The sequence below is a fragment of the Opisthorchis viverrini genome (assembly GCF_000715545.1).
Source record: "Opisthorchis viverrini unplaced genomic scaffold opera_v5_85, whole genome shotgun sequence".
Classification (NCBI taxonomy): Eukaryota; Metazoa; Platyhelminthes; class Trematoda; order Opisthorchiida; family Opisthorchiidae; genus Opisthorchis; species Opisthorchis viverrini.
Window position 1 is genome coordinate 1,443,255 of NW_008751740.1, and position 11,608 is coordinate 1,454,862.

General features: G+C 42.7%; 1 protein-coding gene across 1 annotated transcript in view; it reads left to right on the forward strand.

The window, feature by feature from the left end:
- Nucleotides 1-9,993: 9,993 nt before the first annotated feature.
- T265_13616 (hypothetical protein) overlaps nt 9,994-11,608 on the forward strand; it is a gene marked incomplete at both ends in the record, with an annotated part of 18,246 nt that continues 16,631 nt past the window's right edge. The window contains one exon of the mRNA XM_009169703.1: nt 9,994-10,156. Within this exon, the coding sequence (XP_009167967.1) occupies nt 10,016-10,156 (141 nt within the window). The remainder of the gene's footprint in view (nt 10,157-11,608) is intronic.

Below are 11,608 nucleotides of genomic sequence, written 5' to 3' on the forward strand. Positions count from 1 at the left end.
AAACGGGTTACAAGGTATCTAATGTTCTGAAGGAAGCGATTCATTCTCAGAATCCTACCTACCAGTGTCGAGCTTCGTGAATCACCCAGAAATGCTTATTGAGCCCAGTTTATACGGCGGGTGGTGGAAACATATATGTGCGAAACACGGATGAGTGACGTAGCTCCACGTGACGTCAACCCCCAAAGGAACCTGTTACGCTCAAAAGTGCGGTTTGTCCAAGTTACAAAAAACTGGAATAGTAATGTGGCCTAAGCAATTTTTGGCCAATACACTGCAACACATACTAGCCCAATGGCTCGTGTATATATATGGACCCGTCCGCCAACAGTTCTCTCAATCTGCAACCAATTGGTTTCATAAAAATTGATTTACAATCGATCTCTCATAGACAAAAACCCAGATCCAGTTAGCTGCAAGAATGACAGTTACATTCTGTGGTATAATACAATCATAGGCTATTAAACGTCACACAGAATGCCCTCCTAAAAGCCCATCTGGTAGACGCACTACTCAAGTTTTCGCTAATCTAATTGTTCTTCAAATTTTACTCGACTGAGAGAATACACGTAGTTCTGAGTTGAGTTGGTGTCAGCGAAAGACTCGCTTGAAGCTCTCGTTTACGCTACTCTACAAGTGAATCATCAGCACATGTAAACCACTTCAGGAGTTTTCAGCAATATCACTCGCAATATCGCTTTTAATCGTTTACTTAAACCTTTCCATCCAAAAAGTAACTGAATGTAACTCCTGAGCAGCATTGAAAACCAACGCACTCAGACGATGTCGACTCATCCGTGATGAAAATCGTTGCTCAACATATTGATCAACACCATATCCTCCTCGGTATGCGTCGTTCGAAGTGCAAAGTAATGCATCCGAACGTACAATGTCCGAAAACATCCCTTGGAATTCAAGAAGTACTGGAGGTTTTGGAGAATTTCACGCAAATCAATAGTTGTATTAGCTCAGACGATGCTGTCTGATAATGTCATTGCATCAATACCAAGGGTTAAGAAACACGTTTGCTAATTTGCATCACTTTTGGTATCAGAAAGACGTATCACTGGGCTACAACAAGGGCTAAAGCGCTGTGTGCTTGCGAGACAGATGATGTGAGGAACCCTTGGGTTTTTGACCACCAATATCTCAGAAGAGTAGCTGGTGTAGAATTATGTCAATGAATTTGTAATCAAGTAAATTGGAAGACGAGTCTTTGTTTGTGCAACACAGCCGCGGAAAACACCCGAATTCTCAGTTGCAGTGGCTTGCCACGAACGCCAAACAATCATCTGACGGAATGAGTATTGGTCTATATGCCTCCTTTCGGAGGGCGAAATTTGCTAGGTGGACAATGAATGAAAATCATCCCACGGAATGAGTATTGGTCTCCGTGCCATTTTTCGGACGGCGAAATTTGCTAGGTGGACAATGAATGACTCGGCAGAGGGGCAGGAAAAAGATGGCGAAGAGGCTCAGTGTTTGTGGTACCTCCTCTCTGATGAAGTCCAGTCTTCCTTGTACTTGGCTAAAGAGGGCAACAAGTGGCAACCAGCTGATATCAGTAGCTCTCATGCTATCGATTTACTTGCGGTTGTCTGATAGGGATTTTTAAGGTGTATGCACCCCAGAATGCTTGTACTAGGCTAGAATCAGGTCACCTCCCTCACATATCCTTTTCCGTTTTTACCATTGTAGTGCTCTGACTACAATCACAAAGTTTGTCGCATCAATTTGGACACTGATGTTGCTTTCTCCGATGGTGTTTATGAGGCATATTGTTCGATACTTATGCCCTCAAAACGACATGACCTCATTCTGTCCAGCCAATGGTCGAAAAAAGTGGATACAGCCATTAGCCAAGACGTGGCCTTTCTCGTCTTGGCAATTTGCAGGACAGTGGATGTGCGTAGCCGGGATGCAGCTATAGAACAATACCAAATCAGACTTACAAAGCAGAAATACAACCTAGGTACCTCACCAGAGTCAGGACAAACCAAGATTAGGGTAGCCAGTTTCGATAGCCCCCCCCCACCGTCAAATTACATAAAGTAATTTATAACAACGATTAGTGTAACGACATCCCTTGTGGATGGTATGATGAGAGATAAATAAGTCTATTGTTGTCTCAAAAACTAGTTTCCCTGGACAACCACCAAATTGAGCCGAATTGTCACAAGATGTAAATTTCTCAATTCGCACCGTAACAAGAATTGTTACAGTTGGGTTACGAATTCATTAGGGAGAAAACTCCTAACTCCGGCATTTGGACGCTCTTTATTAGCCAACATTTTAGATTATATCGCCGAAACACACCACTCATAATTAACGAATATACACTCATTTGCAATCTAATTTGGTTTTTCGAGAGACTCACCTGGAACCCGACTGAATCTCTCGTTTGCGATGTTCTCAGGCAACTGAATGTGCTGCACCAGGTCGCCTCATGTTTCAGTCGCTACGATATTCGAGATATCGCGATACATGTATATCTTTCTAATGAGTATCGTAGCGGCTGAAACATGAGTTGGCCGGGTGAAGCATATTCAGGTGAAGTAGGATATCATAAACGATAGATTCAGCTGTCTCAAGTGAGAACCAAATTGGCATACAAATGAGTGTGTTTCGCTTACATCACCGAAAGTTTGTGCGCATGGCATTAGACACAGCTAGATAACATCTTAAACAAGAAAATGATAACGCAACATTTCACAAAAGTCCAACAATTTGAAAGTTTGGAGCCCTGTTTTGCAGAGAGTGGATCATTTTTGACGCAGACTTTTGATGAAATTCTGAAGCGTATCCCACAAAACTCAGGCTTCTTTTCATTATTCTGTGCGTCTGAGTTGCTAAAAAATGAAGCAACTGACCAGGACGCTGATTGTCCCTTAAATGAATGCACGCAGAATGAGTTGAGGGCATATTCTGATAAAAGATTGCATCTAACCGATTTCAACGTAACCACGCTCTGAAATCAGTGTATTCCAGTCATGTTGGTTTCATCACCCCAGTGACAAGACTGTCTTCCCCCAGTGGATGAAATGCATTTTCGAGACCAAAAGAAGTGTGATCGTAGTAACAGCTTACAGACTGGACTAAGTTGATGGATTTCGAATGTGCCTTGTGGTGACCGGATTTTGGTGTCTGTCTGTTCGTTTCCGAATCCTTAAACTTTCCGACATCTGTCATAAAACTCAAACTGCTTTAACTTTCGGACAGGAAGAGCTGTAAGGACTGACCCTCTCTGGTATGGAATTCCGTGCAGGCCAGTTCATAAGCCAGTGCTGGGCTCATCCGGAAAGCTAACGTCATCCTGTCATGTCTTGTGATCAGTCTCGTTGAAATAGCGTGTCTCCGATCTTTGTGACAGTTTGAGCCGAGGTCAATGCAACGGCTGACAAAAGGTTAGGTCATTTGGCATGCATGTACAGGTCAGGTTACGGCAAACACGAGGTGTGGAACCGAATACAGTCATGTGAATGTCTTGCTGCTTTGACTAATCTCAACGTCACATCAGGTTTTGGCACAACCCTATATTGGGCCTATCCAGCAATTGATTCGAAGATATTGATTATGTACTGATTATTGGTTATGTGCTGAAATATTAGTGGGTCATGTGATTTTATTGGTTGCTGACCGTTGTTGGTCTGTTCACCGAGCTCGGTGTTTACGATGGCGTTACGGTCTTGTTAGGTCTGAAGAAAGAGGAAACTAGTTACCTAAAGTTAGAGTGTTAGACTCCTTTCTGTTGAGTTACTCATGGCACTGACCCCCCTTACACTTTCGCATCGTCGGGACTACCAAGCCTTTAACCCAGTGTGCCAATCATCCAGTCCGCAGGTTTCATTTTCATCTGAGTGTTCACATGTATGCACTTGCTTTTCGTGCACAGACGATTACATAGGGCGCTTTCGGCTTCGCTCCGTCCCGACCTTGTGACGGATATGGGCTTAATCTACCTGCCCCGCGAGCATGATAGCATGTCAGTCCAACTGCACCCGGTGTATATGGCGGTGGAAGAAGGCCGCCTGAGCTGGAGCAAGAGGTTTGCACCGAGTACGAACAGATGAACATAGTTGAGGATATCGACTGCACGGTGGTGGCCTCTGTGAACTGCGTGGGAAGTAAAGATGCGACACTGGCCTCTATAGTATTGGCAAAGGAGCTTTCCATTGGAGCGGTTGTACGTGACATGAATCATGCAACCTTGTTGACTGCCTTCTCACAGAAAATTATCTGTGCAATAGCAGCGTACTTAAACTTGGACTTATTATGACAATCGGTTATACACGTTTAAACAAAATATTTTATGTCCCCCCAGAAAACTTGAAGTGCAGTTTGCTCTTTTCAAAGTCTAGCTCACAGTTATAGCCAGAAACTATCAATGCCTACGTTCATCGAGGGAAATTTGACAACTCACTGAATTATTCCACCGACTTAACACAGAATAAGCGAAAATAACTTGCTGCACAAATCAAAATATGAGCAGTCTGGGGATGTTTAGGTCCGTAACATATCTTTGCCTGTCCTCGGCGATTGTTCATTTTTCTTACTCAAACTAACCCCAGAGGATATGACCAGACGCTGCTGAAAACAAGAGTGCTTGGTGACTGACGAACACGATTTGCTTTAAGTGGAAGTCACTGCTCACAAAATCACAGTAGGTCAATGTTGAATTCTGGCCTTTAGTACGTACAATACAGTCCCTCTCCTATACCAGTCCTCCTTGGTGTGATTTAATCTCACTGCCAATCTGTTGCGTGAGGCCGAACGGTTCACTGTACAAGCACTAGTCGAGAGGTTGTGAGCTTCAATTCCTCCCTTTGGAGATTTCGCGAGATGTGCACTGCTGACAACTTCCAATAAGGATGAAACAACTGTACAGTGCATCTGGGCTTTTCAGAGTCGACTGAATTCACCTACACGGCGAAGCATCCGTTGAAGATCCCAGAATCTCTTCAAACATTGTCATTCGTTTAGGTTTACAGGCCATTTCTCACAGAATGTAACCGATGCCTCTACTGCGTGATACTGTGGCAAACAGCAGGTTCTGGCAGGCATGGATTGATTTGATATGGCTAGTAGTCGGAAGAAGTAAGACTGCTGGATATGCGGTATGGTAACTAAACACATTTAGCTATTCAGGATGGACAATACTATAATGCAACATACGATAATTCACTACTAATCGATCGCTTGATCAATAATAACAAGAAGATTTTTACCACACATTTAGTTTTGTTCTTTTTGGTTCTTATTTGACTTCAGTTAGTCGGTATAAAAATGACCCATTTGATCAGAATGATAGGCTTCAACCAACAGCATATAGGCACGTCTTTTTAGCGCACGTATTTGCTTCATTTTCACAAGCCCAGTGCTTATGATTGTCTGTGTAAACGTTGCACTTGATTAATTTCAGAATTTTCTCTTAACTAGTTGGAGGGAGCATGTGGTTTGCCTGTTTCACACTCCGTCAGGGGGAAACATCGGCACCTTCTGCCGGCCCTCTCCTAAATACTAGAGGGATTACTACTAGGAATTATATGTCAGTTTCGAAAGTTCGCAGTACGCCTGTTGCTCAAAATCACCTGTTTCATTGCTGACCTCCCCCTCCTCGTTAGTTCCACTTTCTTAATTTTCTGCAGCTGGCTACTTTTGAGGAGTGTAGGTCTAAAAAATTCTTAGCGTGTATATCCGACAATGACATTATTGTCAATTTTTCGCTCAAAGTCAGAGATATCAGCTGTTGGGCTGTGTGCCATGACTCGTGTGAACTCACGTCAAGCGAGGGTTTTTAATTTTAGCGTTATACGTGAAAAAAATCTGCGAAAGCGTGTGCAAAACAAGCTGCTCCTCTCATTGCATATGTTCTCAATCACGGCTAAAAGGATGCAAAGATGGCAACTTATACTCAGTGGGTAAGATGTACTCCATTGTCTTACTGAGGATGACTTTGAGTAGTTCAAGACAGTGTGGCTGTTTTATAGACTGCATCTCACGTTCACCAATTCTGACCGTCAAGTTCAACAACAGCTAACTGCTGATTGGTTAGCTGTCGATGAGCTTGCAGCTAAATCCTTCGGCTGCGAAGAAATTTACCGATAACGATGGGTCAGGCTGCAGTTACGCAAACAGTAATACCCAGATTGCAGTACCCACAAACAAGGGTCAGCTGGTTTGGACAGAATTCAAGCAATGGTACGTTGTTCTTCACCCATGACGTTCACTCACATACTCTGTGATTGAACGCTTAGGTACCGTAGTGCACCACTCATAAAGTGTTGACGTGATGACAAAACTCAGCTCTCATTGTAGGCATCGCTGAAGGATACAGTTAGAAAGGTAAATGACTTTGTAGCGAACAGTGCATACACTGCAAGTAGGACGGGACCACGTGAAATCTACATAAGACTATTCTGACGAGAAAAAATGAGTCAGTGGACTTTTCAAAGCCAGATTTATCAGGTGCATATCTCCAGTAATTGTTGACAGAAACCAGTCGAGAGCTGTCGGCAAATAATGCAAATCAGTGATTTCCCGCACACAACAGACAGCGATTCGGTTTCAAATATTCACCAGCCACTATCCAGGAAACAATGGATGTGTCATGCTTATAGGATGCCCTCACACACGCATACATGGATGACACGGTTTTTATCGGTCCCTCGCCAAAGAGGCTGTACTGTAGGGTTAAAGAAATGAACGAGCCGCCATAGTTCACGTCAATGAATGCAACCATTCGTTTCCATTATATATAAGCTCCGTGTGAGGGCAAGAGTAGATAGATAGATAGATAGATAGATAGATAGATAGATAGATAGATAGATAGATAGATAGATAGATAGATAGATAGATAGATAGATAGATAGATAGATAGATAGATAGATAGATAGATAGATAGATAGATAGATAGATAGATAGATAGATAGATAGATAGATAGATAGATAGATAGATAGATAGATAGATAGATAGATAGATAGATAGATAGATAGATAGATAGATAGATAGATAGATAGGATTGATTGATGACTGACTGACTGACTGACTTATAAACCATGTTCTATTTGAGTGTACACCGCAGAGTCGCCAAGGATAAATAAATGAATAAAAGCAGTTGGATGCAGATTGGGGAGCTTATTCAGTATATCCGATGAAATTTGAATGCTATATAGTCGCTAACAACATTTCGCAGAAGCAAGCTGGGAATACAGACACAAAGGAAACGGGCAAATACCTAAATTTATCCCTAGAGCATCAGGAAAACGCTTCGTGGACAAAAATAAGAAATTTGCCAGAGAACAACGAATTGCTAGGCCGAAATTTTCTGTACCTGAATGTTGGAATCTTAAATGTCAAGATAGATGTACAGGATATTTTTCCAGACTTTTAACTAAACCAGATGCACGAAAACTTGGAATTTGTAGTGCCACCATCGATCAAAACTAGGTAATCGTAATTATCTTGGTTTTGAAACATTTGTCGAATCACCGACCCAATATCGGGCTCGAGGCCGTCGTAATAGGCCATGCTGTTGCCTTCTACTTGTTCTGCGGTACTGTTTGGGTTTATAGTTTTTCTGGACCCCACAGACTCAGAACACCCAGATTTGGCATGAGATATCGAACTTTTCCACCTTTGACCAATACAATACTCCGAACTGCGAAGCCTAACCGAAGTTTCACACACTCATGTAATGGTCAGTTCACGAGAGCACACTGTAGTACCTATTTTTACTAGACTCGTATATTTGCATTCTGAAAGTGATAGAGGTGGTACGACAAACTGTTCATTGAACCGGTTGTAATTATTCAAAGTAGAACATTCATCGACCGCCAGAAATGCCCCTGGACTTGGAGCAGTCAGTAGTTTTGAAACGTGAATAAACACTAGGAATTAGTGTTGACAACGCTATACTATGCTATCGATTGCGTGGTTCTGGCGAACCCGTGAGCAAGTTTTTTGAGACATTACAGGTTGTTCACTGGTCTCCTTTCTAAGACTTCACTTATCGTTAACCACAAAGTGCATTGTAAGAGAGTAGGTGTCACTTCCAGAGGTTTAGACAGAAAGTTATCCGCGCTTATGCACCGGTTTACTTCATGAGTTTCTGAAGGGCTACTCAAGGGGTCAGTGTCGGTTTGCGTCATAACTGTGGCAGAGCGAGAACACTGTAATTACTCAACTTACATGTGATGTGCTGTTGAAGAGAACATTGGTAGCGCGGGTAGCGTGAATGGTCGCTGCTTGGTTTGGTAAGGTGAGAAACTTGACAGCAGTCAAAATACCCTCGACGAACCTCAGTACCGATATTTCCATGGGTTGTTTGTTGGTAAACATCGTAAACTCGCGTTTCACGATTTTCCTAAACTAAATGTGCCGCGCGGTGATTGCCTCATGTTTTGTTTGGCACGCTTTCGGAGTATTCAGGACAGCATCCATTCGAGACGCCTGAAGAAGGGCAAAGTCGGTCGTGGACTTGTGAGTAGTCTTCGAAAAATACACTCATTTGGAAATCAATTTGGTTTACACGGGAGACTCAACTGAATCTCTCTGAATGTGCCGCACACAGGCCGCCTCATGTTTAAGTTAGAACGATATTCGAGATATCCCAGTATAGTTTCATAAAGGAAACTACCCACAAGGTTGTTGAAAACTCTTCGACAGCCCACAGTCAGTTTAGCCCTTCTTGGGACTCATCAGGCAGACACAGTCTCCGAGGTTCCATCAACCTTATGTTCTAATTGAACCCAAATTGTAGTCTGCCCTGTCAAGAATATACTTGAAGTTTTCCTCAGGAAAATATACTGCTATATCTCCAATATTGTACCGACCAAAATATGGGGTAAACTTTTTGCAGAATATTCAGTTTAGGAATACCAAAAATGAGATATTTGAATGGAATTCATTTGATCTTTTTGTTTCTTGGTAACACCAAAATCAATTGTAAATGAGCCAACTCATCCAAACAATTGATCGTGCTCTGTAAATCATTCAGTTGGCTATTCACTACGTACTCACTATCTCCCCAGATCTCAGAAGTTATCGAAGTTGGAAGAACTGGGCCAAGGATTAAGGGTTAGGCTTTTATTTGTATTTCATCCAAGTACACAGATAAAATGAAGAGGGGGTAGAGTCATTGCTGTGTGCCACATGTCAAAAATCGACCAGCGCATTGTGTCGTGATACCTCTCACCTTTCGTAAACGTATTCTGTTCTAATTTGCAGGATTATCTCTTTGAGGAGACCGCAATGCGGAGGCATTCCGTACTTCAAAACCACCCTAGAGAACAGTGTGTTTTCCGTTTCGAAGCATACAGCCCCCCTCAACCAAAAACCGCTTTTATGGCACGACGCACGTTTTGTCAGACGTTTTAGCAACAAGCTATCCAATGCGGTTGAGAATGAATACTGGACGTACAAAAAATTGTGGTTAAGCTGTCTTCAGAAGCCGAGGCCGCGATGCACGGGTAAGCCAACGGCCAGCGTGATGGTCAAGGTCACCGGTCGTTTCCATTCTGTCACGGATCGATGGCGGTGCAACACACGGAAGTTATGACTACCCTGACCGGCTGGTCCAGACGAAATTTGGACGGTCCAGCTGTACCACACTTTTGGCGACAATCAGTTTTCTGTAACTGCTCTGGTGTAAATGTAAAAAGTAATGTAAACTCTAGTGAGTTCTTATTTGAAGTCATGCAATGTCGTGACGTGTTCGTCCAGCCTTATTTTTCTGCTGGTAAAGCAGGCGGTGGTTTGCACCAACAGCGCCAAAGCAAAACGTCCTGTCTAACCGGACGCACCATGTGTGTCAATTTTAGCTCACCGATCACGCTCGGTTAGTTGAGTAGAAATTAGTGACCTTGGAGCGCAAATGGCCAATCAGATCCGTTACACTGGTGCGAGCGTCTGTGCACACTCGCAGATCATACGAACACCTATAAAACTCAGTAACTAACGAACACCGTCGCAAATTTGACGTCAACTGCGAATAGGTTCATTCTTTTTGCTTTGACAATGGGCTCTATCACTCGTGAAGATGGAAATCCTACAACAAGCCAAGATGTCATCACTTTCGGGGCTGGGCCGTCCAAAGTGCCTCGTGTCGTAAGTTTTTTGTATTGCAATGACTCCGTCTATGTAAAACCTTCTAAAACAGTAGTTATAAGATTAGGAATAGCATCGTGAAACATTCGGAGAGGGATGTGGTGCATATTTATTTCCCTGGTTAATTTCTAGGATTTTGATTCTGTTAAGGTCTATGTATTATCATCAAGATAAGACTAGCCGTTCGCTCTACTGTCTGAATACTTCTTGTACCTAATCATAGCCAGGTAGCCGCTGCAAGATCTGAGTTTGCACACCATTCAGTGCAATGCGTGAATAGTTGCTTGAAAATCTCGTTCTACCAGGACCACACAATGCTTTTGAACGATTCACAGGCTTGTATTACGTCTGAAAATTTATTGATCGAAGTAAACTGCAACTGTGGTGTTCGACCAACTGGCTGTGCCGACTATACCTGCCTTGACCAACGAGAAGGACGTTCAAAACATAAGATATATGATGTGTTTGGAGTGGAACTGTCTTGGAATACAATACAGAACACTGTGAAAGTGTCTATCAACCCACTAGTTCATTTAAATTCAGTGATCGATCTGAGTTATCAAAGGCACGGTGTTGGGTGACGGCTGTCATCCTAAATAAGTCAGATGAGTGAGGGAGAGAGCTGGTTTCTGAATAGATGTTCACAATTCCATCAAGTTTAACCACTGTTACATGAAAATAATGTGTGGTAAGCAGACGAACGTCTTCGTTTTTCCATCAGGCTGAGCAGTCATACACCAGGCTCGTTTATTCTCTTGAGATGTTCAGACACTTTCAGTGAGTTTTGATATCAGGTTGGAAAAGAACAGTTGAAACAGTCGCCAAAGGACGAACGTCTTCTTTTTCCATCAGGCTGAGCAGTCATACACCAGGCTCGTTTATTCTCTTGAGATGTTCAGACACTTTCAGTGAGTTTTGATATCAGGTTGGAAAAGAACAGTTGAAACAGTCGCCAAAGGACTGGGCAAAGTGTGTGATAAAGACAACTTCTTACAGGTGATACGATGGATCACGCTCTGTTAACGTCAAAATAACTAGACATGATCAGGATTATTCAACAAACGAAACAGTGTGGGTTTCTAAGTGAAAGCCACCTTTCCTGTTCAGACTTTTAGCTCACGTTTAAAGAATTACTTTGGTCTGAAAAAAGTAGTAACCTGTCCCCAAACTTGAAAAACTGGGGGATTTAAGCAACGAGTTTCACTCAAGCACAAATAATAGGTAATTATGGTGTTCAGGTTGCGTTGTTTATGTCCATTATGTTAGATATGAAAGATTGCTGGAGATTAGAAACTTGAATCAAGTCTGTTCCATGTTATTCAACACCATTCAAATGTGTGTTTTCCCTAGGTTGGCTTCCCAACTGTCGCAGGGTGAAAAGTTTATTGTTGGTTTTTGTAATGCACTACTCGTAAGGTTGCTGAAAACTCCTCGACAGCCCACAACCGGTTTCGCCTTCTTGGGGCTCATCAGGTAGGCGCAGTCCACGGGTTTCCGTCAACC